The sequence below is a fragment of the Strigops habroptila genome, chromosome 6 (genome assembly GCF_004027225.2).
Source record: "Strigops habroptila isolate Jane chromosome 6, bStrHab1.2.pri, whole genome shotgun sequence".
In the NCBI taxonomy this organism is placed as follows: Eukaryota; Metazoa; Chordata; class Aves; order Psittaciformes; family Psittacidae; genus Strigops; species Strigops habroptila.
The window spans coordinates 61,101,412-61,126,143 of NC_044282.2; the positions used below are offsets into that span (position 1 = coordinate 61,101,412).

General features: G+C 39.4%; 1 protein-coding gene across 2 annotated transcripts in view; it reads left to right on the plus strand.

Annotated features, from left to right (window-relative positions):
• Positions 1 to 24,732, plus strand: part of KIF13B (kinesin family member 13B) — a 136,848-nt gene that overhangs the window by 105,706 nt on the left and 6,410 nt on the right. For both annotated transcript variants that reach the window (XM_030489419.1, XM_030489420.1), the window contains exons 33-39: positions 419 to 571; positions 1,569 to 1,646; positions 2,306 to 2,359; positions 10,824 to 10,941; positions 11,983 to 12,116; positions 20,762 to 20,824; positions 22,340 to 23,363. In XM_030489419.1, coding sequence (XP_030345279.1) covers positions 419 to 571; positions 1,569 to 1,646; positions 2,306 to 2,359; positions 10,824 to 10,941; positions 11,983 to 12,116; positions 20,762 to 20,824; positions 22,340 to 23,363 — 1,624 coding nt within the window. The remainder of the gene's footprint in view (positions 1 to 418; positions 572 to 1,568; positions 1,647 to 2,305; positions 2,360 to 10,823; positions 10,942 to 11,982; positions 12,117 to 20,761; positions 20,825 to 22,339; positions 23,364 to 24,732) is intronic.

Genomic DNA, 24,732 nt, shown 5'->3' on the forward strand with positions numbered 1-24,732 from the left:
TGCAGCCCTTTTGCTAATCAATGACAATGTCTCACTGTGAGACTTCCCCTTCCCCGGTCCAAAAAAAAACAAACCAAAAAAAAAACCAAACAAACCCCCCCCCCCCCCCAAAAAAAAACCCCAAAAAACCAAACCAAAACAAAAAAACCAAACCAACAACAAAAAAAACACAAACCACATCTAGCTGGAGATGTCATGACCGTGGTAGGAGCACCCATGCCGTTTGCATGGCGCAAGTTCGTTCAATGTAACAAGGTTTACATTTAGAAATCTCTAACAAAACATCTGAATCTGCCCCTGAGCTTAAGGGCAAACAATGTTGAATATGCTGTGTGTCTTAAAAATTAATTTTCTTCAGGACTGATTGGGGAGATTTTTATTTTATTTTAAAAGGATGTTACATCTTTCATCTTCCTAGGATGCTCAAGGAGCTGAAGAGCGGGAGGCACTAGCCAGAATGGCAGCAAATGTTGAAGATGCAGCTTCAGCTGACTCTGAAGCTTATATTGAGAAGTACTTGCGGAGCGTGCTGGCTGTGGAGAACATTCTCACCTTGGATCGTCTGCGCCAGGTCTGTTTCTAAGGCTGTAGCAGACAGCAGAGAATATGCTTACTAAGAACAATAGCAATACAAATGTTCTCCTAAGTGCATGCAATGGCTAACAAACCAAAAACACCACTTCAGTGCCTACCTCAGCCTAACAAAATGTGCGTGTGGCAAACATCCAAGGATACAAATGTAGCTCACTATAAAGAGATGTTCTCACTCAACTACCTGCAATATGGATGGATGGGACTGGGAATTTTATGTTAAATGCACTGTTATGGGATGCTTGGTTTGGTTTTAAGACTGTGCATTGCTAATTATGGTTCAGAAATGTAGTTGTGTGGCATTAGCTTTTGCTTTCTGAAGCTTGGGGTTTAGTAATAGTTTCCAAAGTTGCTAGTAGAATTCTTGTCATTTTGCCCATGTTCTACCTTGAAGTAACCAAACCCGTTCTGTCAATAAATAAGACATCGATTGGGTTAAGATTAAGTACTGTAACGTGATCTGTTTACCAGGAAAAATACAGAAGAGAAAAAACATTTATTGAAAATTGTTCTTCTGGATATAAATTATGCAAGCACAAAAGAAAGCTATGCAAAACAAGCTGGAGTATGTGCCTGCCCACTATAAATTTATGGTGAAGTGTGGTACACTCTAAGTATTGAAAGCAAGTTCTCTGTCATATATAATTAGTTTAAAGGATTAAAATAGGAGCTCAGCCAGGAAAGGGAGTCTTAGTCTTTACATCTGTAACAGTCATCTCCTAGAATTATAACTAGCTGCAAAATCCTACATGTGCCAATCAGCAAAATACTACATGTTATAGTTTATCCACTCTTACGCTTCTAGCCATGTTACGTGCAAGTTGTAGGTAACAGTAGACTTTACAGACAAGAGCCTGGGCAATAAGACTGTTTAGAAACATTTTCCTTGTATAGACAAAACTATCCTGGGATGATTGGAGCTCAGATTCTTGCAAAACACGCATATTTTCTTTGTTTTGCTTCTCTCTGATTGACAGGAAGTTGCTGTAAAAGAGCAGCTAATGGGAAAAGGGAAACTTTACCGCAGGAGCCTGAGCTCTCCCAATGTGAATCGGGTGAGTATTCCATGCTGGCATCTACAGCATACTGAGGGTAGCAGGTCCAGTCTTTCAATTACAGGTCCCTATGATGCCAGTCATGGAGTATGGCAATAAATTTCCTTCTGTTTGACCCTTTTATTTGTCTGTGCTATTTGTGAGCATGTAAATCGCTAAGTGGAGACAAAATCTGCACATATTCATGCTTTCATCATACAGGTTAGTATGCTTGAAAGCACCCCCATAAATCCAGACTATTTGAAAAAGCAATGTAAGAACTGCTGCGGTTTTTTTTTTTTTTTTTTTTCTGAGCGCTGGAGTTTTTTTTCATTTAGCTACCAACTTGAAAATGTTTTTTTTCTTCACAAGATTTGAAAGCAAGTCACAAGTATTTATTGAACTAAAACTTTGTAACAGTGTTGTGTGTAAGAAGGATGAGACTTCTGTTGTTCAAAATTTAGAAAGAAATCCTTTGATAGAACTGGTAATCAAACTTGTTAAATTCTGGCACCTTCCAAGTCAATAACTGGGATTTCACCTTTCAGCTCTTGGGTTTCATTTCTGCTTTAACTGCAAAACTATTTCTTTTCACACTTCCTTGCATTTGTCAAGAGGCATATTTATCAGTTGTTTAAATTTCCTTAAAGAAATAATTCTGCTTGTCTTAATTATTTCAGCTTTCTGGAAGCCGCCAAGATTTAGCACCCCCTTATAACCTGAGCAGTAACAGAGTGAGTATCCAAAGGTCGCCTGGGAAGTCTTTTATAGAAAAAGGCAGCTACAATAACTACACTGTACCAGTTACGGGGGCGTAAGTAGGAAACATCTGTAAAAGATGGGGCACACCCATGTGTTCTTTGTATCTCTGGGACCATTCCTAGGACATAACTAGTTTTGGATGTGCTATGCTAGACCTCTCTGGGAAAGTTCCTAGACCTTCGTCAGTCATACAGCAGTGCTGCCAACCACTGTGGGATGTACAATGGCAGACCTGGAGTTGAGCAGATGAGATTAAATGTACCTATCCATACTCAGGAGTGCATTTTTCAGGGAAAATTTTCTCATTGTCAAGCTTCAGAGCTCTTCCAAAACTTGGTGGATGCAAACCTTCTGGGTAAGGAACAAATTTGAGTTCATATGTAAGGTTAGGTCCACTCTAAGACAGAATAGAGGCTTATGAGGAGAGTCTCTGACCTTCAGAGGGAAACCAACACTCTTAAGCTTTTAGTGGGTTATAATTCAGCCCATTACACTTCTAAAAAACAATGGTATAGATCAGAAGTATTTCTTTAAAAGTCGAAAGATTAAATTTAAACTTATTTTCCAAATCCTAGATAAACTGAAGGGTCTTCTGATAGATATTCTGCCCAGCAAGCATGTAGTCATTTTAAAAGGGAGAATCTAGTGGTGAAGGTGTTTTAATGCATAATGCAGTTGCATGGAATAATAGAATTTTGATGTAGTGCTCTAGCATTGGTTGCTAAATCTGCTATATCTGATCCATGTAGAGAATACTAAAATATGTGCAGGTGATAAAGTGCTTATAGCAACTTCTATTTGGAGAGGACTGTGTGATGTTTCAATATTGTAGGGTTTTAAAGCAGAAATTAAAGATCAGAGTTCTAAATGATTTTTGGTTTTTCTTCTCCCTTCCTCTCAATGGTTTCTCTCATTGCATGTTTCAGAGTCCAAAGGTGCCAGCAGAGGTAATGCATTAGGTCCACCTAATGAGTGGGATAATAATTTTATCTCACTAGAAAGTTTATTTTGCTCACTTACATGCTTTTACTTCCTGCTTTGAAGATGCTGCTGGTGGTATCTCATTTGCATAGTACGCAGCAAATGAGTATTTCTGTTGAAAAGCCTGTCATTAATGCAGTGTGAAACTGGTACAAATGAGAGAAGTTTCTCCTTTTTGGGTGCATCTTATGGTTTGTTACAGAGCTATAGCTATATAATGCCTTTTTTCACAGTTCTTTGGACGGGGTGAAGTTATTTCAGAAATGGCCCCATCTCAGCAAAAAAAAAAAAAAAAAAAAAAAAAGACACATGAAAGCAAGAGAATAGATGCCAGTCATGTCTGCATTGGCCTGGAGATGAGATAAACGTTGAAAGTTTCTTCCAAATCTCTCACTTTCTTTATGGCTTCTGATAGTTCAGTGTTAACAACTCTTGATTCCTACAAAAGAATGATTTGAAATTAATACTGGGCCAATGGAAAACATGTTTATCCTTAGTATCATATTAACACTCTTGGAGGAATGACTGCGTGTCCCCTTAGTTGTACCAAGCTTTGCTTAATCAGAGTTAATTGACAGCGGTTTGCATGGGGCTTTGCAGCTCTTCTCTGTGGTTGATGTAGCTGCTGACAAACACACTGTAGTACTGCAACATGGAGCTGAGATTGCTAGCTTACCCCTTGCTTTGCAGTGTGCTTCATCTCAAGGCACTTGTTACTCAGCATGTGGGAGGTGCAAACTACCCTTTTGGAAATTTCTCATTTCAAATGGACCTCTGGTTCAGTTTCCACAGTGAGATGAATGGAAGCTTTTGTAATCACAATGAAACGTTAAACAAATTCTTATATTTTCCTATAGCACACAGAGACCACAAAGCACAATGGTGATATTGGTCCTATCTATTTTAGCATAAAGGATTTGAGAATAGCTTGATACGTGGGGTTTCAGCTAAGTTAGATGTCTTTGTCACTTGCAGAGAAATTTAGTGATAAAGAAGTCTTCTCCAGCAGTCATGAATCATTATCTTACAGGAATTTGGTTTTGTTTACAAATGCCTATAATCGCAAACAAGTAGTTTATTATATCATCAGAAACATCAGTCACAGGACAGTAACAGCATCCTGAATTGGGTGCAGAACTAATCTGTCAAGCCTGCATGCTTTAATATTTGTGAAGCCCTTGACACCTTTCAGACTATTCTTCTTAACTTTTATTCCATTACTTCGTATGTCTCTATAATCTTAACATTATTCCTTGCATTCCTGCTGTCTTTACCCTGGATTTCTAGTTTGTGGAAAGGGCTCTTGAGTCTCATTCCGCTATGGAGAGCACCATTCGTATTGGTAACGTTATGAATGTGGATGCTACTTCATTTTTCAGCACTATATTTTCAGCATATTTTCAGCACAGAATAGCCAGGACTAGCTCCCCTGTAAACAAGAATATTAAACAAGTCAGAATAAGAAGTAAAGATGGTGTTGATGCAACTGAAACAGGCAGATGAGAAGTATCCAGAATTAGGACCCGGATTCATCTTGCAGCCGTAGTTGAATCTCTTACTACAAGTGTGGATGGGCGGTCATGCCCCCATAGAGACCTAGAAAAACCCTTCTCCAGGACTGGAGTAGAGGTCCGGGTTTGACATATTCTGAAAAAAACTTAAATTATCTCTGAATACTGACACCACAGAGAGCTTCCAAAGAGCAGGATGACTCTCTCACTGAGATATGCATTCATGTGAAATATTTAAGTCACCACTGGGATCTTTTTAATAATAACTCACAAGATTAAGCTATCTAACTGGCTGAGAAGGCAAGGAGGTGTCTTCTAAATTTACTTCAGAAGACAGTTTCATATTAGGTTAACAGGGCTGCATTTGGTCTCACCTCCAAGACACATCTGCTTGCGTAAATGAGAAAAAGGCAATTTTTACTTCTGTTATCACTACAGATATGGTTACAGGAGAAAGAGATGAATTTTATTTCATCTGGCACATCAGCACATGTCATGATGCAGGACTATAGTCTCTTACTGGTCATACCAGATACGGAGCTGGATTTTTATGTTCCTGGGTGCTTGCATTGGAAGCTTAAAAATTTCACTTGACTTTAAGTGGATGAATCAAATGCACAAAGAGTGGAAGGCACCTCTGACTTGTTTTACAGTTCTTCAGACTATAATCATGTGCTGATGAAATATGTTATGAGTTGTTCTTAAACAATTGCTGTTCTGTCTTTGCAGTCATCCTTCCTTTCCCAAAGGTCCAGAGGCCAAAAGCCTCGTACACCAAAGCCAAGAAAGACATGATTGTGCCACTTAACCTTCAGGTTTTACTGGGAACCAGAGGGTTTTTTTCAGCAAATTGGTACCATGTAGATCTATTTGAATAATCTTGCTGTTCATGAGAACAAGTGCCTTTTGTCCCAGCTGTATGCTTATATTTACAAATGCTACATGGTCATCTTTTCCTAAGCCTTTTCTGAACTGCTAAAATAATAAACCACAAAAAGTATTCATTTTTCTTACCTAGTGGCTGCATTTTGTTGCTCTGTCAACTTCAAGAAAAGAATTGTTGTCAGGTAAAGCCTACAGATGACTTAGGTAGTGATCACCCTTATTTGCTCTAAAGATTTTGTGCATGTCGTTGCTGACCTGAAATAAATTCCCTGGTGTTTTTCATGGAGGATGTGTGAAAGAAAGGAAAGCAGAGGAGAAGTAGGAGAAGGTATTATTGAAATCAAACACTTTATAGACAGCTATGTATCAAAATATATCAAGGGACATGCATTCTTCTGGTGGATATTTTTGATTTGTTAAGTCATTTGACCTCTGTTTGGTCACTTGGCAGAGACCAAATGAATTCATGAAATGATGGCTCCTCTGCACAAATGTTTACAAGCTTCCTTCCTTTCTCTCACCACCTTTCTTGATAGAGGAAATATTCACAGCACTTAAATAATACCAATTGCTTAGACTTTAAGTGTTTCAGTTAGTGAATGCACAAAGCAATCATGTGAGAGTGCTATATAACCTGCAGATGTGAGACTTGGGAACTTCATCAAGTTAATATAGTTAATAATTCTTACTTTTTTTTCTTTTTGTGAGATTGAGATGAGTTATCTTTCAATCCAGTTTAGTAAAATCAATCATTCATGAACTACCTTTTGCCTCTGCAGATTCTTCACACAACAGTTGACCCTTTCAATTGCCTCCAGTATATTCTTTTGCAAATGTTTCTTCAGCTGTTGCCCTGATTTACCTACTTTTTAATGGTTTGCTCTTATCTCAGAGTTGAGGCTTATATCACCCCTTAGAAACCTGACCTTCAATCTAAACCGATGATCTTTCCACTCTCTCCAAAGCAAGTGCTGTTTAAAAACCGAACATGCCTTAAGTGTATGGCCAGACAAATCCTTTTCTCAAGTTCACATTCCTGTTTTCAGGACCTTGTTTTATTTTTCCTGGCAAAAATATTTAAAATTAGGTAGAATATATATGCATCCATAATATCAAGGCTGAAACAAAATTTCCTAAAGATCCTAGGGGAAATAAAGGCTTTTCCTAAAGAAAATGTCACTAAACATTGCCATTCTTTCTGTACAAGGTGAATATTCTGAAAGTGTTTTGCTCCATTTCTTACCTACTCCAAATTTTTTCATCATTCTCCAAACAGGTCTAGAAAGTCAAGGTAGTTGCCTGAGATTATTTTTCTTGAAACAGTCAGTGAAGGGTGCTTCAGACTCAAAAAACTCATGATTAAGAAAACGATTCAGTTGCTCCTTACCTGCATTGAGTCAGTGTTCTATTAAGCTAGAAAACTTTCCCATAATAGTCTTTCTGTTTCTTAAGTCTCTGTGGTCTCCAGAAGCACTTAGACTTGGCCTATAGATAGAACTATGAAGGTGTATCACCTTTATCCATTTGTCTTTAGTAAGTGGATCATTACCCTAAGATCCAAAAGTAACACTAATCAAACTCTGTTATGTCCTCCAAAAGAGAACCCTTCAGATGCTTTGCACTCTCCCACAGTTTTTGTTCTTAACCTAATGCCACCATCTACCAGGCTGATGGCAAACCAGATCAGAAGGCAGCAAAACTGAACAGTGTTTCAAGTGTTTGAGTCTTGTGATGACTTCCCACCAAATAGTTTTCGTTTTTATTTTTTTAACTCCTTTTGTACTGGTGAGCTGATGCTTCCAAAAATACTGAATTACACTGAGATATTTTCCCCATCTGGATAGAGTATGAACTCTTCTCATGTTTTGACTCTTCCCCTGCAAACTAATCTGTCAGTGGGACGCAGAGAAGGAGACTTCAGGAAACATTTCACATCCCGAAGGGGATGACAGTTTGAGTGTAGTCTGAAGATGTTGGCTATTTCCATGCAGGCTTTCAATGTCTGCTGCAGCATGTGAAATCATCCAGATAGAATAAGAAAGCAGACTGAAGCAGTATTCGGAATGGATATAAGTGGGGAAAGACTGCATGAGGTAAGGCCACCTGAAAGAGACCTGAGCCAGCTGAAACACAAGATGGCAAAAGCCCAAGTAAGAGTTTCTGGGAAGTGGAATAGGAAAAACTGTTTCATAGAAGCATTTTGTGGAAAGAATTTTCCAGACATAGGCATGACTTTCTGATGTATGTAAGACATAAATGAGTTGCAGGTCAAAGATAATGTTCAAGTTGGGGCTTAAGGTATGGGTAGAACAGCTCTGTCATCCATGCTGATAGAGCAGGAAGCTTTCAAGAAGGGTTTAAACACCAAAGTCCTCAAAAATACAAGACTAAACAAACCTCTAGTATTTCTGCTGGTCCCAGCCTGGGTTATATCAGTTTTGACGTTCAGGATGGCTTCCTCAGACATTCGTTAGCCCTTAGGTATCCCAGATGTTACTTCACAGAAACAGCACTTGTTGGCTCTACATCTAATAATACAGATGGTAGCTTGTAGAGTCTGAAAACAGGTGCTACGCTGCAAAAGTGCAAGTTACTTGCTATTCAAAGCATGAGAGCTTCTATGGGACTAACTTATAGATTCAAATGGAAACAATTTTTGCTCTGGGCTGCTCAGTGTGACCTTCAACCCATTGGAGAAATCTATTCCTCCTATCCTGGCTTATTTATTCTTTGTGAAACATTCATGACTTCAAGTTACAGTGAAGATTAGTTTAGCTGCCTGTCATTTTTCTGTTCAAGGTTGGATTATTTCCTTGCATCCAGCAGCGTGGAGCTTCTTGAAAAGGTGCATTTCTCTCCTCTTCCTCCAGCAAAAATACATGAAACTTATGGTCTGGGATACAGCAGTCCATCGCTTGTGACTCCTTTCTAGTATGTTCACTGTACCTTCTTGTTGTGAAAGTATCTGTTACGTCTTTTAAAAGAACAAGCAAGATTCACATACAGTATAATTCAGACAAGTACAGATACTATATCACTGATAGCACAACTCTTTACCACAAGTGGGATCTGGCTTCAGTTTGTATTGGTTTTGCTGCACCATCCTGCCTTTGCAACATCTATTTCTGGAAAGTTAAACTCTGCAAGCTTGTAGTCCTGAGGGCATTCTACTGCCCGAACAGGACAACACTTCCACAAGACATTGAGACTTCTTGTAGCATTTGAGTCTAGATTCTTGTGACCCATAGACTCTTAAATGGATATGGAATTTCCTTAAGGTATGCTATAAATTAAGTAAATTAGCATCATACAGCTTGATTAGTGCCTACTCTGTAGCAGCGTAAAGGAACCACTTTGACAGGCATTGTGAGTGTGCCTATGTCAGAAGTTTGCAGGACACCACCTGGATTTCAGTTCCTGCCTTTCAACTCTGCACACATAATGTGGTGCTCGGTTCAGTGAAGCAATATACTGTCTGGTACCCACACGAAACTTCCCGCAGACACACCCTCTAGCCAGTCACTCAGTGTAATTGTTGCAGACAAATCTGTAAACAATTTTACATAGCAAGATGATAGAGTTAGGAACGGACAATTTGGCCACATAGATTCTTGATGCTTCTGCACTGATGTGAAATACTAGCTTGGAGATTCTTTCGGTTAGCCAAGAGATTTTACCTCTGAGCCAGTTTCTGTCACACACCACCTGCAGGATCCCTTGGGATCCATGTAAAACCCAGCTGGAGAACTCTGGGACTTTGGGAAGGCAGATGGCCTACTACTTTCTCAGTCGCTTTTTCTTCCTACTTCATCTACACTTAGGCTCTTGCAGTCTGAAAATAATCGTGTTTCATCCTCACTAATCATGTCAAAACTCTAACCTATCTTTACTTAACCTTTTTCTTGGCTCCTGATACCCACAGCTTGTTGTCATGTGCTCCATTTCTCTCTTTTCCAGGCCGTACTACAGTTGCTTCCTCTTGATCTGACCAGCTCATCCATTCTCTGACACTAGGCACTACTGTCCAGCCTTTAGGTCAAAGATCCTATTTCTTTTTCTTGTTCAGAGCTCAGTTTGTCCTCACCCCTTCTTTCTGACACTCTACATCCAGACTTCACTCAAAGAATCACAGAATGGGGCCTTAAATCACAGACTGGAAGGGGCCTTAAAGCTCATCTAATTCCAGCCCCCCTGCCAGAGGCAGGGACACTTTCCACTAGAGCAGGTTGCTCAAAGCCCCATTCAACCTGGCCTTGAACACTTCCACAGCTTCTCTGGGAAACATGTTCCAATGTCTCACACCCCTTGTAGTGAAGATTTTTTTTCTAATACCTAATATAAATCTACCCTCTTGCTGCTTAAAGCCATTCCCCCTGTCCTGTCACTACCTGCCCTCGAAAGCTATGTCCCTCTGCAGCTTTTCGGGTTCAAACTTAAACAGGGGAAGTTTAGATTAGATATAAGGAAGAAGTGCTTTACTGTGAGGATGGTGAGGCACTGGAATGGGTTGCCCAAGGAAGTTATAAATGTTCCATACATGGCGGTGTTCAAGGCCAGGTTGGACAGAGCCTTGGGCGACATGGTTTAGTGTGAGGTGTCCCTGCCCATGGCAGGGGGATTGGAACTAGATGATCTTAAGGTCCTTTCCAACCCTAACTGTTCTATGATTCTATGATTCTCTAGGATCCCTTTAGGTATTTAGGTATCATGACTGCTTCCAGAGAAGATAAACAAAATATTTAGGAATTTGGGGCAGGCAGTACTGTCTATTTTCACCTGGTTGTAATGTACTCAACTTCCAAAGCACAGCTGCACAATTGAACGAAATATTATATCTTTGAGGGTCTATAAGTAGACTTTTACTGTGCCTTGATGCTGAGGGTGCATGTCTTTGCAGGACTGGGTGTTTCAACTAAAAGTGCATCTGGGGAAGGGTCTTTCCTCATTTCTATGCATTCTCAACTTTGCAAAGGGGCTGTGCAGGCTGGCTGGTATGTAAGTATTAATGTATACTATTGCTGGTGTGCTAACTTTGAAAGATACAACTTCTTTTCCCTAGGGCCGATGGGAGAGTCAGCAAGATGTATCCCAAGGTGTCACAAATTCCAGTAGAGGCATTAGTCCATCTCGTACCTCTCTGCCAGGCTCTAGGCAGCAAAATCACTCTCCTGATCCAGGTAAGGGCTTTCCTAAAGCTAAGACAACTTTCCTAAAAATGAAATGAAGTTACCACAGCTCCTGAATGTCAGATAAAGCTGAGCTGCTTTTAGAGATGCAGAGAAATTTCCTGAGCAATGTCTGTGCAGTTCCCTTTCCATGAACATTTAGCAGTTGTGGCTAAGCTACTCAGACTCCAGGCAACTCTAACTGGCCTTTTCTTTAAATCTGATACTAGTTCTGCTAAGAGTTAAATGCCACATGTTTAAAGTTGTCTGAAAATGCAGTCTTTATCTCAGTGACTCGTTTTCTAAAGCCAAAAGCTAGCTGCTCTCAGAACATGCTGTCTGTTACATGAGTGAAACAGCAAAGACAGTAAGGCTACAAATGTTTTAGGAAATAGGCAGCACTGGAATTGTATGGATATTTTGCAGCGGATGTACCTAATATATAACTGAGAGCACAGAGGTAGATAGATAGTGATGTTTTGCATGTTTTCCTAGGTTTTCTCAAGGGGAAGTAGTCTAGGAAAATGGCAGTATGAGTAAGGAGACTTGAATGCCCCTAACATTTTTTCTTTTTCTTAACTTGGAACTTCTCATCTTTTACTTCTAGTAAGTTTTGTAATTGTTGTTAAAAATATGTGTTGTATGGACATCCTTTTTCAATTTTGCTTCTTGGTTTGTGGTTTTTGTTTGTTGGGGTTTTTTGTTTGGGGTTATTCTGTTTTTTCCTGCTTCTGCAATGTATAAAGCATTTTATGTTTCCATTTGCAAACAGCAAGCTTTTCATGCCATGTGATGGAAAAAAAATATAGTGTATGCTGGGGCCACAGATTACGACCTACCCCTTTCAAGTGAGGAGCAAGCACTCAATGCTTTTGCTTGGCTAATGCTTTGACCACTGGCAGATGTCATCTTAGACTAAAATGATAATAGTTTTGTAATTTTTTGTTGGCGGGAGTTGGGTTGGTTTGGGGTTCGGTTTTTTTGGGTTTTTCTTTTTCTTTTCATTTCTCCAAAGCATAACTATTCTCAATTTTTTTTTAATTTTTCCAACAGGTATTGGTAGCCTTGCTGCTTCCTACCTGAATCCTGTAAAGTCCTTTGTGCCTCAGATGCCAAAGCTGCTGAAGTCTCTCTTTCCTGTTAGAGATGAGAAAAAGGGGAGGCAGACCTCTCCCCTTGCACAGCAGGTAAAAAGTGAAATCAAATAGGCTATGTTGTTGCAATGCAAACCAAGGTTTTGGTTATAGTAAAGCCTTGTGAGGCATTTCCCCTCTTCTCTGTCCAGAGATAGTGGAGCTGTTTAAACCTATTGATACACTCAGCCCACTTGGCTCTTTAGAAGTGCCAGGTACGCTACCAGCATGATTTACGGCAATACCACTTGCAGCATCAGTATCATGTAAATTCATGAAGTAAAATTCATGAAGTGCACTTAGTGCTGTTTGAGTATGGCCAAGTGGAAAAGGTAATTCTGTATTTAATTTGTTATTTCATATACCATTCCTCCTACCCCTCACCCCAGCTCATGTCACCTTTTACTATCTTCTGCTCTGTGCTTTGGCCAGTTGCTTTTATTCATTCTCTTACCTATTCCACACGTCAGAGAAGCATTTGATTTTCTTTTTGGTTTTGGATGCTGTGCTGCAAAATCCTCCTGCTCTAGATGTGGGTTCTGTGCTCTGAGCAGTAGCTGGTGCATGGTCAAGCAGACTAGAAAAAGCTACTGTCTTTTAAAGAAAACAGATTAAATAGACTAACACTTAAATTTTTTTGAAGTAACTTATGACAGACATGCCACAAATAAAAATCAGGCAGATGTAAAATATTTTTAGTTAGACTGTGGTTTTATTCTCTACAAAGTAATAAAGGGAGCAAATTTTACTCCTGTATCTTAATCTAATTTATTTGCTTTACATTTTCGTGTTGTCTTTTGCTACAACAGCCTTGGTGTTGAGACTAGAATCATATAAACTTACTCCTCTATGAAATATAGAGATTTAAAATTGAGAGTGGCTTTGTTTAAAGGTATTTGGGTATTGAAAGATGCAAATAGATGCTCTTTACAATTTCAGTGAGAGCCTTTCACAACTTCTTGAATTCTTACTGAATCAATGAGAGCTGAGATTAGAAACGAGGCCTAATTTCCTGCCTGTAGTCTAACCACCTGTTACCACTCCTTCCTACTGTTCAAGATTATTTGTCTTTAAGTCAGTTTTTAAACTACAAACATCTATTTAAAGATAATTTATATTATAGATTGCTATAGGAGCTCAAGTAATCAGATCATGATCACAGCATCTTTTAAAAAGAGGGAAATGCTATTTCTTATTTGTTTAAAAAAAAAAGCCAACAGGAGTGTGCAATGTTGCATTAATGCTTGTTTGCATTACATTTTTCCATGACCACTGGATCTGCGTAATAAAATGAAATCTTAAAATCATTTGTAACTTCAAGTTTTTTAATAGAACAAGTTCAGTTATATTACAAATATACCTTGCTAGTTTGAGAGGTTCATAGAGAGTCTTTGTAGCCCTATTAATGAGGAAACGGAGCTTCTTCACTCCTGCTAGCAATTGCAGCTTTCAGAAGAGAGAGCAAAAACTGAAGGAACTGCTACAGAATTAGCGACAGCTTCTTCTGAGCAGCACAAAAATAAATACTGGCTGTTGTAGCAAGACGGGCTTTAAGATCATAAATATCACAACTCGTAATCTTTCTTGCTGTTTTTTGCTAATGGTCTGACAATGCAAATGTGGCCAGAAGAATTTAAATGGTGGTGGTGATGAATGGCTGTTGTACATGGTGGGTGATGGGGCTGCTATAGGGGTCACTGTTTGGCAATCAGCTATAACACCTTATCGCTAACCTGCCAGTGCCAGGCAGCAGGCTAGTAATTCTTGCACAACAGTAGTAAAATACACAACAGAGAGGACACAAAAAGTAGTTCTGTATTTTCTGAATTTCAGAAAATACAGAACAATGCATCTTAGTTCTGTGGAAGAATAAAACTTCGATACACAGTAGCAGGGAACATAAATGAACGTGCAAGGTGGGAGTAGGTGGTAAACTATGAAAAATATGAGGGGGGAGTGAAGCCAAACGAATTTTTTGGCTGTAATTGCAAAGAAAACCAACTCCTAATTGGGAACTGGTGGATTTTTGTTGCTATATACTGGGGAGAACTAGGTTCAAGAATAGAAATGACGAAAGGAATGCTTTACAAAGCAAATGGAAATTTCCATATTATCTTTTCCTGGCTAAAAACATAAGCAGATAGGTAAAACAGTTTTTCAACACAAATACCAAAAAGCCGAGTGGATCAGTTTATTACTTTCTCCTGGTTCATCAAACAACTACAGTGAAAGAGAGTTCCCAAAGTTCTTGTCAAGCTCACTTTTCAGTGCATATCTGTTACATTATTTGAGAATGCTTAAGTATCTGGCTGAGAGAGGTGAGGTTGTTCAGCCAGATGTGTTCAAGGCCAGGTTGGACAAGGCTTTGAGCAACCTGGTCTCGTGGAAGGTGTCCCTGCCCGTGGCAAGGGATTAGAACTAGATGAGCTTTAAGGTCCCTTCTGACCCAAACCATTCTATGATTCTATGATCTAATGTCATTAAAACTTGTTCTGGAAAAATGCTGGTGAACCATCTTGAACTAGATGGTTGGTCAAGCTGTTGTATTAAATTTTCAATTGTTACAGTTAAATTATCAGGGTTAGGTGGCTGTACATCCCTACAGAAAGCATCGGATTTGTTTTGTTACTCCTTGTAAGCATAATCTTACAGCTAAGTCGATTTTAGCACTTTTGAGCATTGTTTCCGAGGGAGCAGTACTTTTTTCCAAGCTTATAACTGAAGTTCATTGTGACCAAGCAGCTCTCCGAGTGGATGTGTTACCAAATCTCTGCGTGAGTAAAGAGAAGCTGGAGTTCTGATCAGTTGTTCTGAAAATACCTTTTTGATTTAAGCAGCTTTTATTTCAGTCGGATGCTGTTGCTTAGGCTGGCATCAACCTTAAAGCAAGGGAGGACATGCAAAAGTTTACTTAAAATGTCTTTCCCCGTCCTGTTTGTGTTTGTAGTCAGTGGTTGCCTGAGTTTCAAAAATGCAAAGACGTTTCAGTCAAGGTGGTGGCAGCTAACAAAATTGCTGTCTTTGACCTTCTGATGCAAGTTTAGTAACTAATCTGGAGAATAATGAACCGCAATTAATGAAATCTGCTCTCGTATTCAAGTGTGTTTCTCAGACAGCACATAAAATAATTGAAAGAACTTCCTGCTCTCTAATTAGTTAGATTGAATTAATTTGGCATAATAGGATTCTTTATGTAACTAGCAGAACGGCTTCCGATGAAGCTGTTTATGTACCTAAAAGATTGGTTTCTGATGAAGCTGTTTATATACTTTTAAGTTAGAAAAGGCCTATTTTCTCCAGTATCTGATGCTTTTAAATTAATTGCCAGTAGTCTGTAAATAAAAAAGCCAATAATTTAAACCTTTCTGGACTACAGGAATTGCTTTCTATTTACCTAGTCTATTCTTTAAAAAGCTTAGTACTGCAGTGTGCAAGATTTAACGCCTTGCCAACCCTTATTGCTGATGGGGAAAAGTTTAAAAATCTTGTGTAAAACATGCAGGTGGATGGAGAATCAGAGTTTCATCTATCTGTGCTTAATTATATTATGTACATGCTCTTGAAGCTTGTCTTTTTTATTAACATCCTGAGGCTTTCATAGTGTGCACCAAGCAGAATTACTGTTCTTTACCTTATGACCCTGCTGATCTCCAGGAACTGCCTGTGTAATTACATTTAAGGGCATTGTTGGGTGCTGACATTAAAAATGTACATATTAAATTTCAGTTTCTGGGTTTTTTTGTTGTTGCCGTGGCAGAAGCAAATTCCTCTGACCAATATCATAAGTAGATTTTGGTCATCTTCATACTTGAGGACCTTGTTGGGTGCTCAAATGTATTTTTTAGCACATGGCTTGAATGAGACATCTTGAGTCACAGCTATCTTAAAAAAATAATAAACTCTCTGAATTTCCATGTCCTAATGTCATTCATTTTGTTTGTGGTATGAAAATGCAGATATTTGACACACAGAAAGGGCAGCTGTCAATTTTTTCTCTTTCACCTTCTGATGCAGATGTAGTAATTAATCTTAAAAAATAATGAAATGCAGCTAATGAAAAACTATCTAAATAGACAAAAGCCTTTTTCTGGCAGTGCATTAAAAAATAACAGCTTCATGGATGTGCATGGTGCATGGTATAATTGCTAGAACTGACATTCCTTAATCAAATGTAAATAATGTGGCCTCAGAGAACCATCTTTAAAATCTCGAAGGCTTTTTTCAGTGTTTCAAATAAAGAATCATTTGGATGCTGTAATCAGCATAGCTCAACAGATTCTCTGTGGCCAGCTGAGCTCCTATGTGTCTAGTTCTTCTGGCTGAGTTGTTAGTTTTTTCATTTCTTTCCAAGTTCAGTTTTCACTATCATCCTCATACAAATAGTTTTTAATGAGAATGAGTATGGAAAAATGGCTTTTAAAGTTCTTGGAGCAAACCACTGGAACTTCTTTAGGAACTAACTTGAAAATGGTTATAAATTACCCTTTTAATCTGTACAGACCTAGGAATGAAATAATTTAGCTGCGTAGAAAACTCTATGGTTACTTTTGCATAAAGTAGATTAGAAATGTGGAATTCAAAAGTGCTATTACAGGCTGAAATGTTCCACATATGGAAGGTGGAATAAGAGGGTTTTGTTTGGGTTATGATTTAAATGAAGAGTTTCTTCAGAGAAGAAAACAAATGCCAAACATACAACTAACTTGTACAGGGATTCAGATCTCCTTTTGGAATGCAGGAGACTTTATATTTGAATGATTAATTACATTTAAATTATTTTAAAATTGAGGGCAGAGAGGAATATTGGGGGGGGGGCTTTTTAAAATTGATTCAACTTTTTTTGACTATATACTAGGGGATTCAGAATTCTTACTGCATTGCTCTATGTCTTGTGAAAGTATTTTATCCTGTGTGCTCAAAACTGATTTAAATCTACATTTAATGAAGCAACTGTTATGCCCTGCTGCTGTTTCCAATAGCTGCTTTTAAACGATGATGTGAACATAATACTGTCAGTGTGACAGTCCTTGAGCTCAGTGATTCCTATCTGCAGATGGTAAAGCATAGACAAGAGCAGTGGAAGTTTTCTGCTAATGCCCTTTTAGGATTGCATCAGCTATAACCTTGGCTAGACCATTTCTGGACCTTGGAGGGTGATTCTGGTATGCACTCGCCCAGTCTGTTCTGTTATCTGCCGCTGAACTTTCTGCATATTGGGTGTTAACACTGAAGAATTTTCATCCAGTGACATGAAATCAAAAGGCTTTGTATTGAAGTCATCAGTCACCATTGTCAGAGGCATTTTACAAAATGTTTAATGACATAGAAATACCAAATGTGTTTTTCTGAGCACACTGGAGATGTTGCCATTATATATGTAATATATGGTATGAAAAAGAGTTCATTTAGGATTAATTTTAGCGCCTCTCTAAGTGGGATGAGATTCGCATTTGCTTTTCGTGTTCATGCTCACCAATGTACCAGGTTGGTCTCCAGATTACACTAATCACTAGTAACAACGTGGCTTTTGGTCATCTCAGAGTATGTGCAAACTGACCTATCATCTGACCGGAAAATACGTGCTCTTAGATATCCTTATAAACTCACTGCACAGAGTAGCAGCTCTCAGGAAGAAGACAATTTTTGTTCTACAATGATTCAAAGGTGCTTTAAAGTGAATTCCTTTCATGTTTTCTCTTCGTCTATATTTTGTCAGCTTGGTTGAAGACATTGTGCCAAAAATTATCACTGTAAAAGGATCATGTTTTGCCGGTGGGTAAATATATATGTCTAGTTTAGCAGTCACTATCTGCAAATGTTTAGTGATAGAATTTGGCTCTCGATTCAGAAATACTTTTCATCCAGTAATGTCTTCATAGATAGTCAAACACAGTATTTTTAGTATCCCACCCAAGTAACTTGACTGCATTTCATAACACAGATGCAGTTTAGTACCCTTGCACCCCAGTGAGGGTGTTTCTGCCCATCTGTTTCTTGTCAACACAAATGTTGGGCAAGTGCCACTTCTCATAATTGCTTTTTTCTTCATGTTTTTCTAAACATTGCTTGGCAGAGTTATTGTAGTTTTGAGATTTGTCATCCTTTCAGGAGGAGAACTTGATGAGGCATGATTAAAGCGTAATGGTTTTCTTTCATTTGCTATTTGATATCAACTGGAGTTTTAGGTTTTGTGGATTTACAAGCTGTAAGACTGAAGGTTTTTGAGAGATAAAAACCCAAAACACTCTTCTCTGTTTATTTGTTTTAAAGGGAGAAAAATAAATCAAAGGAACTGAGAAATATCTTTAAACACTTTTTCTTATTTCAATTCCAAGTACTTATCTCTGGATAATAATGCTAGACCTCAAAGCACTTCCTAGCCAAGGCATGCATGCTGGCAGAAAATGGGGCAAAAAGCTCAAGTTGTGTTGTGATGCCAGTGAGCACTGGAGCTAGTTTTAGCTCTTGATACAAGCTCTGCTGAAAAAAGCTTTTTCCCCTGCTCCAGCGTATCACAAACAGACATGTCGAAGCACCAAGGACAGTGTTTCCTTTGTGCAACCTTTCTGAGATGCCAAAATGCTTTTAGCATTGGACCATGGAGAAAGTTAACTAGGATAATTTGAATTCAAGAGCCATGGCCTCTCAATGAGGTTCAGCTGCACCTCTGCAAAAGGTTTGAAGTGCTCTGTAAGTGCCTGCCTAGGGATTAGCCCTAATGTTTTTTTGGTTTTTTTTTAAAGGTGATATTTAATAGCCTCCCAGGATAGACCAACCCATGGTTCAAAGATGGTTGAAGAGGAGAGAATAAGTGTTCTGACAAATACTCTGCTCCCTTTAACACTGTGATAAGTGTCTATTAAGCCTAAAATTTGCAGGGCGTTCTCATAAGAAAGTTAATCCCTCTCCTTTCTAGTCCTCGTTAAAGTGAAACTGTTGTGACAGTCAAGTTATCCTTGCATATCAGAGTTAATGCTTAGGATGAGTCAGAGTACTCGCTCACCTTGTTGCTCTTATCTGTCTCTGGACTCTGTCACAAGTCACTGCTACAGTTGTTTTCAGTTTAATACTTTTGTCTCAGATTGCCACTTCATTCCAAAGGAAGCTGAAGTTCTTGAGTATGAGGTGTCTGAAAACCACTGGATCATGAGCCCTAAAGCTGTGTTTGTGTTTAGGCTTCACTGATTTGTTCTGATTCAGGTCACCGTCTGTTCCTAGAGCCCCAGCACATGTCCTAGTAAGGATCTTGAAACACTAATTCCTTGTGCACCCAAAATAGAGCCAGTTTGCTCTGAACCCCACTTCAGTGGTGTACTTTCAATCAGCAGATTTGATGACAAGCAAACACCACCACCCACCTACCTTTTATTTCTGTCTTTTATTAGACTGAGCTTTCTTTTATTGGACTGAGCTTTAACATCTTAAAATTATTTTCATCCACTGTGAACCTGTTGGATTTTTTTGTCCATCTTTTGTCTTTTTACTTTTTACCTTGAACAACCATGTTTTTAATTAATGCCTGGCAATCTCTGTATAAATAATAACTGTTCTTTTCTCCCATGTTTATTTCTTTCGGGGACAGGGTTAGTCGCATTCCTGCTTTACTGTACTTAGAAGGGATGCAAGAGAAGAGTTACCTTACTCCAGCTGGAAAGCTTCAGTTCTTTGAACAGATTGTTGAATTCTGGAAATAGCTGTCTCAGATGAGCACTGCCTGTGTATTTCTACAGAAGGAGTTCTCAAGTCCCTTGGAGAAAAAAGAAAAAAGGCAGACTGCTCCCAAATCATATAATGTGTCACCCTTAAGGAGCTTTTTCCCTCAAAGTATGAATCTGCACTTGCAGTATGTTATTTAACAGTACTGAAGAGAGATGTTTCTGCCTTTATCTCCTCTCTCTTTTAGTTCATGCTTCCCTTTTCCAAGGTTCTTCACTGAACTGGAGTTCCCTTTCCCTCCTGTCTCAACAGTGCGTGATAGCCCAAGCCTAAGATGTATAGTCAAGTGTCACAGTTTGCTGTTATAGCCTTGGGAGAGTGATTATTTCAAATCTTAAAATGTAAAAACATGAATATGGAGCAAGTGAGGGACGTTTATTGTCCACACCTTCATACCAAGCCCCATGCCATAAAAGAGAAGATACTGTTGAAACACCGAAGTGGTTCTTCTGGCACAGGACCAGATTATCGTGATTAGCAAATGGCACGTGTAGTCTTCACTCTAGCAGGCAGTGGTGATGCCCTCTTTTAAAAAAAGATACACAGATCTTGTTTCTGGCTTCCTTTTCGAGTTAAAGCAAGCAATGCTAAAATCTAAATTGAATTAAGATACTGGAGGTGGAGAAAGAGCTTCAGAGATGGACTGAAGCTGAGGATTTCACTTGCCAGACCAGCGTGACCTCAGATCTCTCTGTCATCTATTTGCTCAGTCTTCTGTCTTTGACTGACTGCATAAAAGAAAACTTCCTACACTATGAATTTGTACTTGTAGCTGCTTATATGTTAAAATTCCGGGAGGCCTTGGTTAAGTTTTTACCCTTTCATAGCACATTATCAGAATGTAATAAAATAGCAATGCTCTGTCCTTTCGTGACAGAGGTTTGTTTGTGATTCCAAAATTTCAAATACAAGTTTTATTGTTTACCAGTGTGACAATATTTAATCCTTTAAGTGAACCACGCTCTTTTTATTCATCCCTGCAGGCTGTCCCACGAATTATGGTTCAGTCTGCCAGTATTGACACCAGTGCTGCAAGGATAAAACAGGTAAGCACATCCCAGGATATGATGATACAGTTTTCATATTCCCATGCCTGGAAACCAGAGGTGGCAGAAGCAACTGCTGGCTTAGCTATTGAAAACCTGTTGCCTTTTTTTTGTTGAGACAATTAAATGCAGTGTGTGTTGCTGTGTTTTCTTAGGTCCTGGTAAAATCTCCCCTTATCACCAGTTACACTTTGTATTTGAAAGGCTGGTAAATCATATGATTGCATTAGCAGTTAACTAGCTTAAATTTAGCTGGTTTGCTGCATTAAAAGGCAAATTGCTGGGCTCTGATGCTTTCTTTAGACAGAATGTGTCTGTTATTCTGAGTGTTGAGCTTAATTCTCGATTTTGCATTTCAAGCCAATTCATGATATTGGCATGAAAAAAAGGCTCTTGCTAAGCTAGAGAGAAATTAAATGCTATGATCTCCCACAGTTCAGCAGGACTTCAGTCTTATGAATACCGAATCATCTTTCTGCCACTTGTGCTTTTATTGTCTTAGCAAAATGTGTATTATCTGAGCACTTAAAAGGGAAAACCCAAAGACCAGGCAGAGTTCCAGAGCCCATGTGTACACCATCCTCTCTATAGAAAAGCCAAAAATATGTCTTTAATCCGCAGGAATATTTAATAAAACTTTTCTGTATTACATTTAGCAATAGCAGGATAGCCTTTGGTTCTGAAATTCCTGTAATTCAGTCAAATCCCTCTTTCTTGAAATTCCACTTACACTTCCAGTGGAAAAGGCACATCAGAATAAGGTGAAAATCCTATAGTTTGGGAGACTTAATCACTATATGGTTTAAACCACAAGGTTTTGAACAGTAAACAAAAATGTACACTTGAGAGTTAAGATATGTACAAATCTGCCATCCTCCAACCACTATTTTTTTCCCCTTCATGTTAGCAGCCTCCTCCCTCCCAAAGAGATTTAGAGACATCCTAATCTTTTAGAGTACATGTGCTGGCAAAAGATATTGATCTATCAGATTTAGTAAACTTTACAGCCAAGAAATACATCACTAAAATGGGCTGTTAATCTCATGAGGTGCAGTTAATTTCATACTCTGCAAGTGTGTGGTGCTGGCAGCATTGAGGTGGGAATGGCATTTGGAAACAGGGACATAAATGGCAGTTTAGTTGGAGAGGCATGATTTATCAATCCTGAGAGTTAAGCCAAATAACTGAGAGACTTATAGATCATGGCTGTTTCACATTTCCTATAAATCCTGCTATTCAAACAGCAAATGACCATTCCTGCAATATAAACAATTTTTCAGTAAATATTGGGGGACGTATTTCTTTTAGTTGACACTTTTCTTATTAATGGAAGAAATGAGCTGACAATCCTACCAGGTTTGCAAAGCTGATTTCGGATCAGCTTGCATCTTTTGGAGATTGCAGCTACATAGGGATTTAGATAAGCCAAAGGCCTTAGAACTTCCCAAAGGCCTTGAATCTATCCTTTTAGCTCAGATATTTTGGATAACAGGTCCCTATCCTTCTCTGTTTCAGATTAACCAAGAGGAAATAGGGAAACAGCCATTTGAAACTGTGGTGCAGATGGCTGAGGTGGGCAAGAGTCCAGAAAAGACACCCAAAGTGCCTTTGCAGCAGCCCTCAGGAGACACCCAGGTGCAGGACTCGCAGGAGGGACCTCCAAGTCCTCTGAGTGAAGCCTCGAGTGGGTACTTTTCTCATAGTGTCTCAACAGCCACCCTCTCTGAGGCCCTTGCAGCAGGAAGTGATGCTGTGGCTCAACCAGGAAGTCAAACACCTGCAGCCAGTGACTTCTCAGCTCCTGCTGTGGCTCAGGTCCCTTCTTCTGACATGCCAGGTCACTCAGACGGTTCATCAGAAAGCTGTCTCACTACTAAGAGAGAGAATCTACCTGCCTTCAGCCTTCAAAGCACTCATGCAAGACCTAAAGACAGCACTGAAGTAAATGGAAATGATGCTTTGAAATCCAAATCGTGCATATCTCCTGTGACTCAAAGCGAGCAGGGAGATGATGCCTCTCTAGCCACTGATGCAAAAACCTTTCTTTCTACCTCCACTCCAAAGAAGGAGTTGTTATCCAAACAATCAATGGAGTCAGCAGGACAAGCTAGGAAAAAGGAAATGGCTTCTGAGTCTTCAGAACTGGGGTCTCCCAAACCACAGATTCATCCCGAACAATTGTCCCAGCCTGGTGTTGCAGCCTCCCCCTTCAAAATCCAGAAAGTGAAGACATCAGAACTGAAGTCCTTTACAAGCATGCTGGGGACAGATCCCATGTGTTCACTAAACACAGAAGAGCAGCAAGAAGGAGAAAAGAGCACATCCACCACCCGTGGACTGAACCATAACGGATCAGAGACAGCAGAAGAAAAGCTGGAGGTGGCTTCTGACTCTGAAGATGCCAATGAAATTCCCGAGTGGCTGAAAGAGGGGGAATATGTCACAGTTGGCGCAAATAAGACGGGCACCGTTAGATATATTGGGCCCACAGACTTTCAAGAGGGAACATGGGTTGGTGTTGAACTGGATTTACCTTCAGGTAAAATATGCAGACAGCATGTCAGGATTTTCAGTGTTCAGTTTCATGACACTTTCTGATGAGGGGAGAGTTCATTAGCCATTACTGGGTGCATTTTGAGATGGGAAATATCTTTCCCTGCTGTCATCCTTTTCCAGTCTGCCTTTGTAAATCTAGTCTCACTGACCTCTCACTGAATTGTGTCCCTTTTCAGTTACTTCATTAACTTCTTACAGTGGAGGTAGGAATCAGGATTGCTTTTACAATGCAGGTCAGTAAGTAAATAGTTGCATGAGACAGGCCTTGTGTCCAAAGAGTTCTCTTCTGGGCTTCTGCTCTGTGGATAGGGGTGTCCAAAGCACAACAGGAGCTCTGGGATTCAAACGACCAAAGGAACATTCAGGCTTAGTAAGTTGCAGAGTCTCCTAACAGGTTACCTAGTCTCTTACAAGCTGTTTTAAAATAAGCTGTTAAATGGCAAAAGACTATTTGTGTGTGTTTGTATGTGTGAAAACTAGTAGGAAATAATCATACATTGACCACCAGGACATACAGATGATTTAAGGTTTCTTTCAGCTTCTCATTTGTCATTCCTGTCTGACGCTTACCTGTACAACTGTAAACTTCACAGAATTTAGTCTCTAACACCCTTTTTGGAAATAAGGGTGCTGTTGCTGGAGAGGCTCTGTTCATATGTGCTGTTGCAGGATTATGTGGAAAACTTAGTGACTTTCGAACAAGATGAAAGAAGGATGATGACTGGCATTTGTTCTCTGCTGCAGCCCCAGGCTTCATAACTTCTTTCCTTTGCAAGTTCATGTCCACTTTCAAAGGACTCATTTTCTCCAAGAGGAGGCAGGACTGGGGGAAGGCAGGGCATGCCAGTGGAAAATTAAAGAGACAAGCGGTATATACCGCTGCCTTTGATAGTGAAAGGGTTTGGTTTACCAAGGGCACATAAAGCTCCTTATGTAAATCCTTTTAACCAAGCTGTAGCATTCCAAGTTTGCAGTGCAGGCTCTGTTTGGTGAATCAGCACGTCCCAGGGAGTTGCCTACACTCATCTTTGCTGCACACTTCCTGGGATGGAAGCTGTTCACCAAGATAAATACTGTGTCAAGGATCCAGAGCTCCCATTAAGTGAGCAGTTATCTTCTCTGTGCCTGGTGTGCTCATAAAAGCTAAAATGGAAGGTGTGTTTTCAGCTGGTTTCAGAAAACTCTGGAGTTTGCCATTCTGGAAAGCAAACTGTAGCTCTAATCCTTTTGAAAGTTGTAAACCAATTCTCAGTCCTGAATTCATACCTTATTTTAAAAAAGATATATATATTTACAAATTCATTTCCATTTTAGAAAGTCACCTTCCCTCCCTGTCTGGCTACTCTAATCCA